At 44.1% G+C, this 17,490-nt stretch overlaps 1 protein-coding gene across 1 annotated transcript; it reads right to left on the bottom strand.

The window, feature by feature from the left end:
• Nucleotides 1–11,331: 11,331 nt before the first annotated feature.
• Nucleotides 11,332–16,922, bottom strand: LOC143187599 (uncharacterized). The gene is made up of 3 exons (XM_076391826.1): nucleotides 15,429–16,922; nucleotides 11,492–15,374; nucleotides 11,332–11,384 (listed from the first exon to the last, which is right to left on the bottom strand). The coding sequence occupies exons 1-3, from the start codon at nucleotides 16,920–16,922 to the stop codon at nucleotides 11,332–11,334; spliced, it is 5,430 nt and encodes a 1,809-aa protein (XP_076247941.1).
• Between the last annotated feature and the right edge of the window lie 568 nt (nucleotides 16,923–17,490).

Genomic DNA, 17,490 nt, shown 5'->3' with positions numbered 1-17,490 from the left:
TCCTCAATCCTCAATAGAATATCATCAATTCACAGTTTTCAATACTCAATACTCAATCTGCAATCTTCAAATCTCTATCCACAAACATCAATTATCATCACTCAACCCTCAACGCTCAGTCCTCAATGTTCAATCCTCAATCCTCAATTCTCAATCTTCAATCCTCAATACTGAATCTTCAATCCTCAATCCTCAACCCTCAATCCTCAATCCTCAATCCTCATTCCTCAAACCTCAATCCACAACCCCCAGTCCTCATCCTTAATTCTCAATTCTCAATCCTCAATCCTCAATTCTCAATCATCAATCCTCAATAATCAATACTCAATCTTCAATCCTCAATCCTCAATCCTCAATCCTCAATCCTCAAACCTCAATATTCAGCACACAACCCTCAACCATCAATTCTCAATACTCAACCATCAATCCTCAATTCTCAATACTCAATTGAATATCCTGAATTCTCATGGTTCAATACTCAACCACAATATTCAATAATCAAATCTCAATCCTCAAACATCAATTCTCAACACTCAATCCTCAACACGCAGTCCTCTCTCTTCAATCCTCCATCCTCAATCCTCAATTCTCAGTCCTCAAACCTCAATCCCGAATCCGCAAACCTGAATCCTCAATCTTCAGCCCTCAGTCATCAACAATCAATTGTCAATCCTCAATCCTCTATAGAATATCCTCACTTCACAGTTTTCAATACTCAATCACCATTCTTCAATCTTCAAATCTCAATCCACGAACATCAGTTCTCATCACTCAACCCTCAACACTCAGTCCTCAATCTTCATCCCTCGATCCTCAATCCTCAATCTTCAATCCTCAATACACAATCTTCAATCCTCAATCCTCAATTCTCAGTCCTCAATACTCAATCCTCAATCGTCAATCCTCAATCCCCAATCCTCAATCTTCAATCCTCAATCCTCAATCCTCAATCCTCAATCCTCAATCTTCAGTCCTCAATACTCAATCTTCAATCCTCAATCCTCAACCCTCAATCCTCAATCCTCAATCCACAATCCTCAATACTCAACACACAACCCTCAACCATCAATCCTCAAAACTCAACCATCAATACTCAATTCTCAATACTCAATAGAATATCCTCAATTCTCATGTTTCAATACTCAACCCACAATATTCAATAATCAAATATCAATCCTCAAACATCAATTCTCAACACCCAATCCTCAAGACTCAGTCCTCTCTCTTCAATCTTCCATCATCAATCCTCTATCCTCAAGCGTCAATCCTCAATCCTCAATCCTCAACCCTCAATCCTCAGTCCTCAAACCTCAATTCCGAATCCTCAATCCTGAATCCTCAATCTTCATCCCTCAGTCCGCAACAATCAATTGTCAATCCTCAATCCTCAATAGAATATCCACAATTCACAGTTTTCAATACTCAATCCCCAACCTTCAATCTTCAAATCTCAATGCACAAACATTAATTCTCATCACTCAAGCATCAACACTCAGTCCTCAAACTTAAATCCTCAATCCTCAATCCTCAATCGTCAATCCTCAATCCCCAATCCTTTATCATCAATCCTCAATCCGCAATCCTCAATCCCCAATGCTCAATCCTCAATCTTCCATCCTCAATACTCAATCCTCAATCCTCAATCCTCAATCCTCAGTCCTCATCCTTCAATCCTCAATACACAATCCTCAATCTTCAATCCTCAATCCTCAATCCCCAATACTCAATCCTCAATCCTGAAATCCTCAGACCTCAAACATCAATACTCAACCCTCAGTCCTCGTCCTCAATCGACCACCCTCAATCCTCAATCCTCAATCTTCAATCATCAGTATTCAATCTTCAATCCTCAATCCTCAATCCTCGATCCTCAATCCTCAATCCTCAATGTTCAATCCTCAATACCCAATCCTCAATCTCCAATCCTCAATCCTCAGTCCTCAATCCTCAATCCTCAATCCTCAATCCTCAATCCTCTGTCCTCAAACCTCAATCCTGCATCCTCAATCCTGAATCCTCAATCTTCAGCCCTCAGTCCTCAACAATCAGTTGTCAATCCTCAATCCTCAATAGAATATCATCAATTCACAGTTTTCAATACCCAATACTCAATCTGCAATCTTCAAATCTCTATCCACAAACATCAATTCTCATCACTCAACCCTCAACGCTCAGTCCTCAATGTTCAATCCTCAATCCTCAATTCTCAATCTTCAATCCTCAATACTGAATCTTCAATCCTCAGTCCTCAACCCTCAATCCTCAATCCTCAAACCTCAATCCTCAACCCCCAGTCCTCAACCCCCAGTCCTCATCCTAAATCCTCAATTCTCAATCCTCAATCCTCAATTTTCAATCATCAATCCTCAATAATCAATACTCAATCTTCAATCCTCAATCCTCAATCCTCAATCCTCAATCCTCAAACCTCAATATTCAGCACACAACCCTCAACCATCAATTCTCAATACTCAACCATCAATCCTCAATTCTCAATACTCAATTGAATATCCTGAATTCTCATGGTTCAATACTCAACCACAATATTCAATAATCAAATCTCAATCCTCAAACATCAATTCTCAACACTCAATCCTCAACACTCAGTCCTCTCTCTTCAATCCTCCATCCTCAATCCTCAATTCTCAGTCCTCAAACCTCAATCCCGAATCCTCAAACCTGAATCCTCAATCTTCAGCCCTCAGTCATCAGCAATCAATTGTCAATCCTCAATCCTCTATAGAATATCCTCACTTCACAGTTTTCAATAATCAATCACCATTCTTCAATCTTCAAATCTCAATCCACGAACATCAGTTCTCATCACTCAACCCTCAACACTCAGTCCTCAATCTTCATCCCTCGATCCTCAATCCTCAATCTTCAATCCTCAATACACAATCTTCAATCTTCAATCCTCAATTCTCAGTCCTCAATACTCAATCCTCAATCGTCAATCCTCAATCCCCAATCCTCAATCTTCAATCCTCAATCCTCAATCCTCAATCCTCAATCCTCAATCTTCAGTCCTCAATACTCAATCTTCAATCCTCAATCCTCAACCCTCAATCCTCAATCCTCAATCCACAATCCTCAATACTCAACACACAACCCTCAACCATCAATCCTCAAAACTCAACCATCAATACTCAATTCTCAATACTCAATAGAATATCCTCAATTCTCATGTTTCAATACTCAACCCACAATATTCAATAATCAAATATCAATCCTCAAACATCAATTCTCAACACCCAATCCTCAAGACTCAGTCCTCTCTCTTCAATCTTCCATCATCAATCCTCTATCCTCAAGCGTCAATCCTCAATCCTCAATCCTCAACACTCAATCCTCAGTCCTCAAACCTCAATTCCGAATCCTCAATCCTGAATCCTCAATCTTCATCCCTCAGTCCGCAACAATCAATTGTCAATCCTCAATCCTCAATAGAATATCCTCAATTCACAGTTTTCAATACTCAATCCCCAACCTTCAATCTTCAAATCTCAATGCACAAACATTAATTCTCATCACTCAAGCATCAACACTCAGTCCTCAAACTTAAATCCTCAATCCTCAATCCTCAATCGTCAATCCTCAATCCCCAATCCTTTATCATCAATCCTCAATCCGCAATCCTCAATCCCCAATGCTCAATCCTCAATCTTCCATCCTCAATACTCAATCCTCAATCCTCAATCCTCAATCCTCAGTCCTCATCCTTCAATCCTCAATACACAATCCTCAATCTTCAATCCTCAATCCTCAATCCCCAATTCTCAATCCTCAATCCTGAAATCCTCAGACCTCAAACATCAATACTCAACCCTCAGTCCTCGTCCTCAATCGACCTCCCTCAATCCTCAATCCTCAATCTTCAATCATCAGTATTCAATCTTCAATCCTCAATCCTCAATCCTCGATCCTCAATCCTCAATCCTCAATGTTCAATCCTCAATACCCAATCCTCAATCTCCAATCCTCAATCCTCAGTCCTCAATCCTCAATCCTCAATCCTCAATCCTCAATCCTCTGTCCTCAAACCTCAATCCTGAACCCTCAATCCTGAATCCACAATCTTCAGCCCTCAGTCCTCAACAATCAGTTGTCAATCCTCAATCCTCAATAGAATATCATCAATTCACAGTTTTCAATACCCAATACTCAATCTGCAATCTTCAAATCTCTATCCACAAACATCAATTCTCATCACTCAACCCTCAACGCTCAGTCCTCAATGTTCAATCCTCAATCCTCAATTCTCAATCTTCAATCCTCAATACTGAATCTTCAATCCTCAGTCCTCAACCCTCAATCCTCAATCCTCAAACCTCAATCCTCAACCCCCAGTCCTCAACCCCCAGTCCTCATCCTAAATCCTCAATTCTCAATCCTCAATCCTCAATTCTCAATCATCAATCCACAATAATCAATACTCAATCTTCAATCCTCAATCCTCAATCCTCAATCCTCAATCCTCAAACCTCAATATTCAGCACACAACCCTCAACCATCAATTCTCAATACTCAACCATCAATCCTCAATTCTCAATACTCAATTGAATATCCTGAATTCTCATGGTTCAATACTCAACCACAATATTCAATAATCAAATCTCAATCCTCAAACATCAATTCTCAACACCCAATCCTCAAGACTCAATCCTCTCTCTTCAATCTTCCATCATCAATCCTCTATCCTCAAGCGTCAATCCTCAATCCTTAATCCTCAACCCTCAATCCTCAGTCCTCAAACCTCAATTCCGAATCCTCAATCCTGAATCCTCAATCTTCATCCCTCAGTCCGCAACAATCAATTGTCAATCCTCAATCCTCAATAGAATATCCTCAATTCACAGTTTTCAATACTCAATCCCCAACCTTCAATCTTCAAATCTCAATGCACAAACATTAATTCTCATCACTCAAGCGTCAACACTCAGTCCTCAAACTTAAATCCTCAATCCTCAATCCTCAATCGTCAATCCTCAATCCCCAATCCTCTATCATCAATCCTCAATCCGCAATCCTCAATCCCCAATGCTCAATCCTCAATCTTCCATCCTCAATACTCAATCCTCAATCCTCAATCCCCAATCCTCAATCCTCAATCCTCAGTCCTCATCCTTCAATCCTCAATACACAATCCTCAATCTTCAATCCTCAATCCTCAATCCCCAATTCTCAATCCTCAATCCTGAAATCCTCAGACCTCAAACATCAATACTCAACCCTCAGTCCTCGTCCTCAATCGACCACCCTCAATCCTCAATCCTCAATCTTCAATCATCAGTATTCAATCTTCAATCCTCAATACTCAATCCTCGATCCTCAATCCTCAATCCTCAATGTTCAATCCTCAATACCCAATCCTCAATCTTCAATCCTCAATCCTCAATCCTCAATGTTCAACCCTCAATCCTCAATCCTCAATCTTCAATCCTCAATCCACAATCCTCAATCCTCAATCCTCAAACCTCAATCCTCAGTCCTCAAACCACAATCCTGAATCCTCAATCCTGAAACCTCAATCTTCATCCCTCAGTCCTCAACAATCAGTTGTCAATCCTCAATCCTCAATAGAATCTCGTCAGTTCAGAGCTTTCCATACGCAATACTCAATCTGCAATCTTCAAATCTCTATCCACAAACATCAATTCTCATCACTCAACCCTCAACACTCAGTCCCCAATCCTGAATCTTCAATCCTCAATCCTCAATCCACAATCCCCAATCCTCAATCTTCAATCCTCAAACCTCAATCCTCAGTCCTCATTCTTCAGTCCTCAATCCTCAACCCTCAATCTTCAATCCTCAATCCTCAATCGTCAATCCTCAATCCTCAATCTTCATTCTTCAATCCTCAATACCCAGTCCTCAATCTTCAATCCTAAATCCTCAATCCTCAATTCTCAATCCTCAATCCTCAGTCCTCAGTCCTCAAACCGCAATCCTCAACCCTCAGCCCTCATAGTCAATCCTCAATCCTCAATTCTCAATACTCAATCTTCAATCCTCAATACTCAATCTTCAATCCTCAATCCTCAATCCTCAATCCCCAATCCTCATTCTTCAATACTCAATACCCAATCCTCAATCTTGAATCCTCAATCCTCAATCCTCAATTCTCAATCTTCAATCCTCAATCCTCAGACCTCAAACATCAATACTCAACCATCAGTCCTCGTCCTCAATCCACAGCCCTCAATCCTCAATCCTCAATCTTCAATCATCAATATTCAATCTTCAGTCCTCAATCCTCAGTCCTCAATCCTCAATCCTCAATCCTCAATGTTCAATCCGCAATACCCAATCCACAATCCTCAGTCCTCAAACCTCAATCCTGAATCCTCAATCCTGAATCCTCAATCTTCAGACCTAAGTCATCAACAATCAGTTGTCAGTTCTCAATCCTCAATAGAATATCATGAATTCACAGTTTTCAATACTCAATACTCAATCTGCAGTCTTTAAGTCTCTATCCACAGACATCAATTCTCATCACTCAACCCTCAACACTCAGTCCCCAATCCTCAATCTTCAATCCTCAATCCTCAATACTCAATCCTCAATCCTCAATCCTCAATATTCAATCCTCAATACTCAATACTCAATCATCAATCCTCAATCCTCAATCCTCAATCCTCAATGCTCAACCCTCAATCGTCAGTCTTCAAACCTCAATACTCAATCTTCAATCCTCAATCCTCAATCCTCAATCCTCAAGCCTCATCCTTCAATCCTCAGTACCCAATCCTCAATCTTCAATACTCTATCCTCAATCCTCAATTCTTAATACTCAATCCTCATTCCTCAGTCCTCAAACCTCAATCCTCAACGCTCAGCTCTCATCCTCAACACTCAATCCTCAATCCTCAATCCTCAATCCTCAATCCTCAATCCTCAATATTCAATCCTCAATAAACAATGTTCTATCCTCAATCCTCAGTCCTCAAACCTCAATTCTGAATCCTCAATCCTGAATCCTCAATCTTCAGCCCTCAGTCCTCAACAATCAATTGTCAATCCTCAATCCTCAATATTCAATCCTCAATACTCAACCTTCAATACTCAATCCGCAATCATCAATCCTCAATTCTCAATCGTCAGTCATCAATCCTCAATCTTCAATACTCAATCGTCAATCCTCTCTCCTCAATCCTCAATCCTCAATCCTCGTTCCTCTAACCGCAATCCTCAACCCTCAGTCCCCATCCTCAATTCTCAATTCTCTATCCTGAATCCTCAACCCTCAACATTCAATCCTCAATAATCAATCTCCAATCCTAGATCCCCAATCCCCAATCCTCAATCCAAATCCTCAATCTTCAATTCTCAATCCCTGTCCTCAATCTTCAATCCTCAATGCTCAGTCCTCAATCCTCAATCCTCAGTCCACAATCCTCAATCCTCAATCCACAAACCTCAATCCTCAACCGTCAGTCCTCGTCCTCAATCCTCAACACTCAATCCTCAATCCTGAGTCTTCAATCGTCAATACTAAATCTTCAATCCTCAATCTTCAGTCCTCAATCCTCAATCCCCAATCCTCAATATTCAACACATAACCCCCAACCATCAATCCTAAATACTCAACCATCAATACTCAATTCTCAATACTCAATAGAATATCCTGAATCCTCATGGTTCAATACTCAATCCACAATATTCGATAATCAAATCTCAATCCTCAAACATCAATTCTCAACACTCAATCCTCAACACTCAGTCCTCTCTCTTCAATCCTCCATCCTCAACCATCAATCCTCAAGCGTCAATCCTCAATCCTCAATCCTCAACCCTCAATCCTCAGTCCTCAAACCTCAATCCTCAATCATCAATCCTCAAACCTCAATCCTCAGTCCTCAAACCACAATCCTGAATACTCAATCCTGAAACCTCAATATTCAGCCCTCAGTCCTCAACAATCAGTTGTCAATCCTCAATCCTCAATAGAATATCCTCAGTTCAGAGTTTTCCATACGCAATACTCAATCTGCAATCCTCAATTCTCAATCCTCAATCCTCAGTCCACAGTCCTCAAACCTCAGTCCTCAACGCTCAGCTCTCATCCTCAATCCTCAATCCTCAATCCTCAGTCCTCAATCCACAATACTCAATAGAATATCCTGAATTCTCACGATTCAACACTCAAACCTCAAACCTCAAACCTCAGCCCTCATCCTCAATCCTCAATCCTCAATCCTCAATCCTCAATCCTCAACCCTCAATCCTCAACACTCAATCCTCAGTCCTCAATTCTCAATCCTCAATACTCAATCCTCAATCGACAATCCTCAATCCCCAATCCTCAATCTTCAATCCTCAATCCTCAATCCTCAATCCTCAATCCTCAATCTTCAATTCCCAATTCTCGATCCTCAATCCTCAAACCTCAATCTTCAATCCTCAATAATCAATCTCCAATCCTAGATCCCCAATCCCCAATCCTCAATCCTTAATCCTCAATCTTCAATCCTCAATCCCTAGTCCTCAATCTTCAATCCTCAATGCTCAATCCTCAATCCTCAACCCTCAGTCCTCAATCCTCAACCCTCAGTCCTCGCGCTCAATCCTCAACCCTTAATAATCAATCCGCAATCTTCAATCATCAATACTCAAACTTCAATCCTCAATCATCAATCCTCAATCCTCAATCCTCAACCCTCAATCCTCAGTCCTCAAACCTCAATTCCGAATCCTCAATCCTGAATCCTCAATCTTCAGCCCTCAGTCCTAAAACCTCAACCATCAACCCTCAGCCCTCATCCTCAATCCTCAATCCTCATTCCTCAATCCTCAACCTTCAATCCTCAATTCTCAATCTTCAATACTCAATCCTCAATCCTCAATTCTCAATCCTCAATCCTCAGTCCACAGTCCTCAAACATCAGTCCTCAACGCTCAGCTCCCATCCTCAATCCTCAATCCTCAATCCTCAGTCCTCAATCCACAATACTCAATAGAATATCCTGAATTCTCACGATTCAACACTCAAACCTCAAACCTCAAACCTCAGCCCTCATCCTCAATCCTCAATCCTCAATCCTCAATCCTCAACCCTCAATCCTCAATCCTCAATCCTCAATCCTCATTCTTCAATCCTCAATACCCAGTCCTCAATCTTCAATCCTAAATCCTCAATCCTCAATTCTCAATCCTCAATCCTCAGTCCTCAGTCCTCAAACCGCAATCCTCAACCCTCAGCCCTCATAGTCAATCCTCAATCCTCAATTCTCAATACTCAACCTTCAATCCTCAATACTCAATCTTCAATCCTCAATCCTCAATCCTCAATCCCCAATCCTCATTCTTCAATACTCAATACCCAATCCTCAATCTTGAATCCTCAATCCTCAATCCTCAATCCTCAATTCTCAATCTTCAATCCTCAATCCTCAGACCTCAAACATCAATACTCAACCATCAGTCCTCGTCCTCAATCCACAGCCCTCATTCCTCAATCCTCAATCTTCAATCATCAATATTCAATCTTCAGTCCTCAATGCTCAGTCCTCAATCCTCAATCCTCAATCCTCAATGTTCAATCCGCAATACCCAATCCTCAATCCTCAGTCCTCAAACCTCAATACTGAATCCTCAATCTTCAGACCTAAGTCATCAACAATCAGTTGTCAATTCTCAATCCTCAATAGAATATCATGAATTCACAGTTTTCAATACTCAATACTCAATCTGCAGTCTTTAAATCTCTATCCACAGACATCAATTCTCATCACTCAAACCTCAACACTCAGTCCCCAATCCTCAATCTTCAATCCTCAATCTTCAATACTCAATTCTCAATCCTCAATCCTCAATATTCAATCCTCAATACTCAATACTCAATCATCAATCCTCAATCCTCAATCCTCAATCCTCAATCCTCAACCCTCAATCGTCAGTCTTCAAACCTCAATACTCAATCTTCAATCCTCAATCCTCAATCCTCAATCCTCAAGCCTCATCCTTCAATCCTCAATACCCAATCCTCAATCTTCAATACTCAATCCTCAATCCTCAATTCTCAATACTCAATCCTCATTCCTCAGTCCTCAAACCTCAATCCTCAACGCTCAGCTCTCATCCTCAACACTCAATCCTCAATCCTCAATCCTCAATCCTCAATCCTCAATATTCAATCCTCAATAAACAATCTTCAATCCTCAATCCTCAGTCCTCAAACCTCAATTCTGAATCCTCAATCCTGAATCCTCAATCTTCAGCCCTCAGTCCTCAACAATCAATTGTCAATCCTCAATCCTCAATATTCAATCCTCAATACTCAACTTTCAATACTCAATCCGCAATCATCAATCCTCAATTCTCAATCGTCAGTCATCAATCCTCAATCTTCAATACTCAATCGTCAATCCTCTCTCCTCAATCCTCAATCCTCAATCCTCGTTCCTCTAACCGCAATCCTCAACCCTCAGTCCCCATCCTCAATTCTCAATTCTCTATCCTTGTACAGGAAAAGAATTGCCTCTCTTCTCTTTATTTGTCCACACACAGGGCTTATTGCTGATCGATTGATTCTTTCATACTGATCCTCACAGTTTATATCTCCTTAGCGCCATTGTTTCGCAGGTAACCGGAGAGCCAGAGCGGTCGACCCGTCGTGACCCAAACTTGTCATTAAACATAAATATTTTCAATTAACCCCATTAGCGATTCTCGTGACTCTTCCTGTAGCCTGGCGGCCCCGGATTGACCATTTTTGATCTCACCGTGCACGCTTTTTAACCTTCACACTCAGGGAGATGGCCTCCCTCTTGAGGTTTATGGCGGCCTAAGGTCGACGTTTTCACGTCTACCTTTGCACGCTTGGCTTGAACCACGACTAAACGCTGCTGCGTAGTCGAGTGTTTCTGTCAGCGAGAATTCGCGCGTTTTTTAGGGTAAACCCGCGCGTTTGAAGTCAATTCATCCGCAGATGCATACATGTCGGGACATCAATTTTCACTCCGGACCCCCCCGCTATGGCTCTCTTTTTGGACCTTCCTAGCCGCGTATACTCTCATCCTCATACAATTTCGCGCTTAAACTTACACATTCATCGGATTCAATCATCTTACAATGTTTTGATCACGTCAACGCACTCACATTGGACGCGGAAGCATTCACTCCATTCAGCGCTTCTCGGATAATTTGGAAACGGTGTTCCTTGGCGAGCTTCTTTTAGTTCACTTTGAACTAAACATAATCCGTACCACGATGCGAGTGAGTCAATCACACTCCACACTCTCTTACCTTTCCGCAACAAAAAGAACACACTTATACCTATCCACAACATTCTCCCCCTCAAATTAAACATATTTAATTTTTAATTCAAACAAATGCTTCTTTCTTCTTGGAGTTAATTGAACTAGGAGGCTTAGCACCTAATTTTTATATCAACCAAAAATAATAATAATTAATTTTTCTTTGCGAATAGCAAATTATCATCCGAGCTCCATTACTTTCCAGCTATGCTAGCCCCGTTGTTCACTTGAACCACTTAATCTAATTAATTTTCGCGCGGGTCGTGTGAATACGCCCGCCGAGGTGCGCACTTTCGCGATCCTAACTACGCCGTCCGCTCCAGGGAATACTTCCGTCACTGTCCCTGTTTTCCACAAATTTCGCGGCGCCTGCAGATCGACGATAAGGACCAGGTCTCCCTTCTCTAGAGAATTTTCTGTTTCATGCCACTTCGCACGCGGTATCAATCCGGGTAGATACTCACGCAGCCAACGCCGCCAGTACGCGTTGGCGAAGGATTGCGCGATTTGCCACTGTTTTCTCAGGCAGGTCGCTTGTAGATCATACTTGATTATCTTTATCTCGCCGGATGATGCTCCTATGAGGAAGTGATTCGGGGTCAGCGCTTCCTCATCTCGCGGATCCAAGGACACGTCTGTCAGCGGTCGCGAATTGACCGAATGTTCAATCTCTACCAGTAACGTGCTTAAAACTTCCTCGCTGGGAACTTGATTTCGCAGGGTTGCATTCAGGGCCACCTTTACCGACCGAATCAACCTCTCCCATGCTCCGCCCATATGGGGCGCGTCCGGTGGGTTAAATACCCATTTTATTTGTTTACTTAATGCATGGTCCACCAAGGCTTCGGTATCGATTGCCTTGGTCGCATCCCGAAGTTCTTTAATCGCACCCTTGAAGTTCGTACCGTTGTCGCTATAAACGACTAATGGCGTGCCTCTACGTGCTGCAAATCGTTGCAGAGCCATAATGGCAGAGCTCGCGCTCAGACTGTTGGCCAACTCTAAGTGAATCGCTCGCGTGGTAAGGCAAGTAAAAAGTACTCCCCAGCGTTTTTCTCTACGCCTTCCGATCTTAACTAACATCGGGCCAAAGTAATCAACGCCACAGTGTCTAAATGGTCTTTGTCCAAGCGCGACGCGTCCAGCTGGCAAAGCGGACATTGTCGGGTTCTGGGGTTTCGCCCGCCTCAGCCTACATATAATACACTTGCTTATTAACGAGCGTAGCACGCGTCTAAGACCGATTATGTAATACTTCTGCCGCATTTCATTGACGACCGTGTTATTGCTTCCATGATAATATCGTCGGTGGTAATTTTGTATCAGCAATCTAGTTGCGGCATGTTTGGCGTCTAAAATTATTGGTTGGTTGCAGAACTCCTCGTCTGCGAGTTTAATTACCCGTCCACTCGCTCTCAATATTCCAATTGCGTCTAGGAACGGTTTTAACGCTATAATTCGGCTTCCCTTGTTAACACTTTTTCCGGTCATTAATGCCTTCAGTTCATCCGCGAAAACGTCAGATTGTATCACGCGGTACCAATAGTTTTCCGCCTCGCTCACCGTCTCTACTGTAATCAGCGCTTGCGCTTTTCCCTTCCAACGATTAAACGCCGCTCTTACCCGTCGCGCAACTACAAGCAACCCTGGCCATCCCAGAAATTTCGCGACGAGCGGAATTTCGTACTCAGCACTGTGTGTGACATACACTTGTGCTTTTCGTAACTCCATGCCGTCAATTGCTATCTTCTCCGCCTCGTCTATGGGTCTGTCCGTTGGCCAATTAGACTCCGCAAGTTGCAAAAACTCTGGGCCCACGAACCAACGTCCCGCAGGATCCAAGGCCTCGCTAGACCAGCGAGTCGCATCGTCGGCAGGATTCAATCTGGACGGGACCCATCGCCACTCTGAACTCAACGTCAGCTCGCCAATTTCGCCTAATCGATGAGCGACGAATACTTGGCGTATCCGCGGTTCCGACTTTATCCACCGAATGACTGTGATGGAATCGGACCATAAATATCGTCGGTTCACGTCGATCTTAAGCTCCTCCGTAACCGTTTTCGCTAACCTCGCCCCTAACAATGCAGCCTGTAGTTCCAATCGTGGCACGGATAACGGTTTTAAAGGTGCTACCCTCGTCTTCGCCATAACTAGCGCCACCCGCGTCCCGCTTTCCGTTGCTACCCGCAAGTAAGCGACCGCTGCGTAGCCCTTCAGGCTTGCATCACAGAACACGTGTATCTGCGTATCGTCGTAATGAAATCCCGCCGGTACATAGCAACGCGGTACCCGACAATTCTTTATGTTCATTAGGCCTTTCAGCCACGACAACCAGCCTATCTGTTCGTCGTCCCTTAGTTGGTGGTCCCACCCTATACCGCTGCGCCATACTTCCTGCATTAATATTTTCGCATTGAGCGTAAATGGTGAGAGGAAGCCCAATGGATCGTACACCGACATAATTATCCGAAGAAATTCTCGCTTAGTTGGTTTAATCGTCCCCATTAGTATTTTCTTCGGAATTCTCGCCATTCCTACATTGAATTCTAGCTTATCGTTTTGCGTGTCCCATATAAGGCCTAATACTCTCTCTCCCCCTCGGTCACACAAGCGCATCCCCTTCTCATTACCCGGTCGTGGAATTTCCGGTATCGAACTCACTAGACCCACGACATTGCTAGCCCAGTCGTGCATTTCAAAATCCGCCTCAGAATTAATTCTAATTACGTCGCGAATAAGTCTCTTGGCCTCTTCACTAGTCCTCCGACTCGCTAAATAATCATCCATGTAGCTATCGTTGATGATACTTTTCACCGCATCAGGATACAACCCGGCATTCTCGCGGGCGTTTCTATTTTTTACGTATATCGCGGTACACGGCGACGACTTCGCCCCGAATATCAAACGCGTCATTTCGTAGGTTTCCGGGCTTCCTTGCCTATTCTTACCACGCCACAGAAACCTTTGCGCTCCACGATCCTCTTCTCTAATCTTTATCCGCAGGAACATGTCCTTTATATCCGCTTTAAACGCACATTCATGTAGTCTGAAACGCAACAATATACCTGGCAACGATTGTAACAAATCCGGCCCGGATTCGAGTTGGTCGTTTAAACTGACCCCCGTCGTCTTCGCGGCAGCATCGAACACGAGCCGAACTTTTCCCGGCTTAGTACTGCTTCGCACTCCAAAATGCGGCAAGTACCACGGTCGTGATGTAGTTACTTGGTCATTTACCTTCACCGCGTAACCATTTTCAATAAAGCGCTCCATCTCCGCGTGATATAATGACGCGTATTCCGGTTCGCGATCGAGTTTCCTTTCTAACGATATAAGCCTCTTTTGTGCGACGATTTTACCATTTACGTTCGGCGCGCACTTTTCGTTCCACAGTAGACCTGCTTCCCATGATTTTCCTACGCGACGGCTTGTCTCATCCAATAACTTTAGCGCGCGTTCGTGTTCATTAGCGTTTTTCATTTTTTCGCAAACTCCGAGACTGTCTATTTCAAAATATTGCCGAATCAATTGGTCCAGCTGTTCGTTGGGATCAAGCGCGATGTCCCCGTCTGGATCCCCTCGGTCCATCTGCTGCGTCCCGTACGTATTCAAAGTCGTTCCTGACGCTCCGCAGCCCGTCACAAGCCCATGCAACGCCCATCCCAAGGAACAGCGCGAAAGCGCGAGGCTCCTTCCTACCATCTCACGTAATTCTCGAGCAACTATCAAGTCCCAGTTGTCTTGTCCAATAAGTATCGTGGGCCGTGCATCGTGGTAGGATTTTATGTCTACATTTTCGACAGCCCTAACGTATCGCGCGATGTTTCCTGAAATGGACTGGACAGGAAGACTCAGCACACTTACCGCGACGGCTCTGTTTATTTTATACAAACTAAAGGCTCCTTCTATTTCAAATTCGACCCTCTCACAGTCGGGCATAATCTTCGCTCTAGGATCGATACTCTTTAAAGCTATTTTCATAGGCCTTCCTATTGCGCCTACGTCTCGAGATATCTTACGATCGATCAACGTTATTGTCGAGCCCTCGTCCAATAAGGCGAACGTGTTTACAGCATTTTTCGGCCCTACTATCCGAACGGGTAATATCTTTAGTTACACACGCGGTAACTCTAGTCAAATCTCTTCGGTCGCGTTGGCCACATTGACCTCTGTTCGCGATGTGTCTCGAGTGCGAGTCTCTCGGGTGGTCGGTTTGATCGCCCTTCTCGCTGCTCTATAACAGGATCTCGGATCATGCAGAAGGCTGTGGTGGTTCCCTCTACAGACCGAACAGTTAGTGTCTCTGCAGTCTCCGCGGACATGTCCCTCACACAAACATTTGAAGCAAAGCTTATGTTTTTTCACTAAGAACCATCGCCGAGCCACCCCCTCGCGCGCAAACCCTCTGCATTCCGCCGATCTATGGTTTGATCTATCGCAAAATACGCAGCTGGGGACTGACTTCCCGATGGAACTCTTACGGGCACTCGTTGCGCTGACTCCGAACACTTTCGCGCTTGAAGCAATCGGTTTTCTCGCTCCGCCACGGCCCTTCGAGACAATCGTCATTTGCGACGTTGACGTCGATCTAGGTTCTAGGCCAAATACACCTGCTGCCACAGCGAGGTCAGCTTCTTGGTACACAAAATCCGACAATTTTTCGAGTTCTGTTTTCTCCTGGGGTGCTTCTGCCGAATATTTGTGATACGCGTATCTAAGAGCGGATGGTAATTTACTTCCCACATTTTGTATCAAATCGGGGCTATGTAGATACCCTATAAGTTTGAGAGATCGGAAAGCTGTGACGGCACCTCGGAGTTTCGTTGCGAACTGTGCAATATTTATTTTACCAGTGTCTAGTTCCGGTAATTCCCTGATATCTGCGATGATTTTTCGCGCTATTATGTTCTTATTTCCGAAATTCAGCTCAAGGGTACGCATAATAGTCGCTGCGTCTTGACCCGTCGCCAGCAACGTGCTTATTGCATCCCTTGCTTCACCTTTTAGTGCCGCAAAAAGCCTCACAATATTTTCGCGGTCTGTATACGCCCCCATTTCCGAAGTTAAATCGTATGTTTCTTTGAAGTGGAGCCATTCTAACGGGTCCCCTGCGAATTTAGGCAACGAACGTGCTAATGTCAGGCGGTTCGCGACTCGCGAGCCCTCTCCGACTACAGATGCATCGCGTATTACACGCAAAGTGGACTCTATCGCATCCACCAAACGCGCGGTTGGGTCGATCGCGGGTCGCGGTTGTTCATTATTACGTTCTCCTGGAAGAGCCGTACTATTTACCCACTCCTGGAATCTGTCACCAGCGACTGCTGCTCTAGGTTCCTCATCCATGTAGGCACGCATGTTGTTTCCGGCAACCAAGGATCTCGAGGACGTGTCTGTAACGGGGGCCGCCATCTGCACTACGCTGGATTGTCGTTGCTCCTCTTCGGTATCTCTTGACTGCGACCTCCTCCTTTCCGACGATGGACGTCTCCTCAGACCCATTTGAATACAGGAGGGACCTGCACGTTCTTCACCGGATTGCTCGCCGGAGGTCCTCGCCATTTCTTCTCCGCTCAAATTTCGTGACCTCTTTGCCTGTCCACGAGTTGCTGCCGCTGGTCCTGGCGCGGCTCTCTTCTTGCTTCCCCGAGCCATGGAGCAACAAATCTTCCCAAACCGCACTCGCGAGAAACCCGCTCACTGAATATCGGACACCTTTCCTATTCTCAACCGGCGAAAGTCCCGGGTTTCGGCACCAAAAATGTACAGGAAAAGAATTGCCTCTCTTCTCTTTATTTGTCCACACACAGGGCTTATTGCTGATCGATTGATTCTTTCATACTGATCCTCACAGTTTATATCTCCTTAGCGCCATTGTTTCGCAGGTAACCGGAGAGCCAGAGCGGTCGACCCGTCGTGACCCAAACTTGTCATTAAACATAAATATTTTCAATTAACCCCATTAGCGATTCTCGTGACTCTTCCTGTAGCCTGGCGGCCCCGGATTGACCATTTTTGATCTCACCGTGCACGCTTTTTAACCTTCACACTCAGGGAGATGGCCTCCCTCTTGAGGTTTATGGCGGCCTAAGGTCGACGTTTTCACGTCTACCTTTGCACGCTTGGCTTGAACCACGACTAAACGCTGCTGCGTAGTCGAGTGTTTCTGTCAGCGAGAATTCGCGCGTTTTTTAGGGTAAACCCGCGCGTTTGAAGTCAATTC

This window comes from Calliopsis andreniformis, unplaced genomic scaffold (genome assembly GCF_051401765.1).
Source record: "Calliopsis andreniformis isolate RMS-2024a unplaced genomic scaffold, iyCalAndr_principal scaffold0106, whole genome shotgun sequence".
Taxonomy (NCBI): domain Eukaryota; kingdom Metazoa; phylum Arthropoda; class Insecta; order Hymenoptera; family Andrenidae; genus Calliopsis; species Calliopsis andreniformis.
Note: the sequence above shows the minus strand (reverse complement) of the source record. Positions and strands in the feature narration are given on the sequence as shown.

What these genes read in the sequence shown, in the direction of transcription:
- LOC143187599 (XM_076391826.1), bottom strand. Translation starts at nt 16,922, where the DNA reads ATGGCTCGGGGAAGCAAGAAGAGAGCCGCGCCAGGACCAGCGGCAGCA. An exon ending in CATCGCGAACAGAGGTCAAT is followed by an intron (nt 15,375 to 15,428) that starts GTGGCCAACGCG and finishes GTGTAACTAAAG; the next exon opens with ATATTACCCGTTCGGATAGT. An exon ending in AATTAGATTAAGTGGTTCAA is followed by an intron (nt 11,385 to 11,491) that starts GTGAACAACGGG and finishes TATAAAAATTAG; the next exon opens with GTGCTAAGCCTCCTAGTTCA.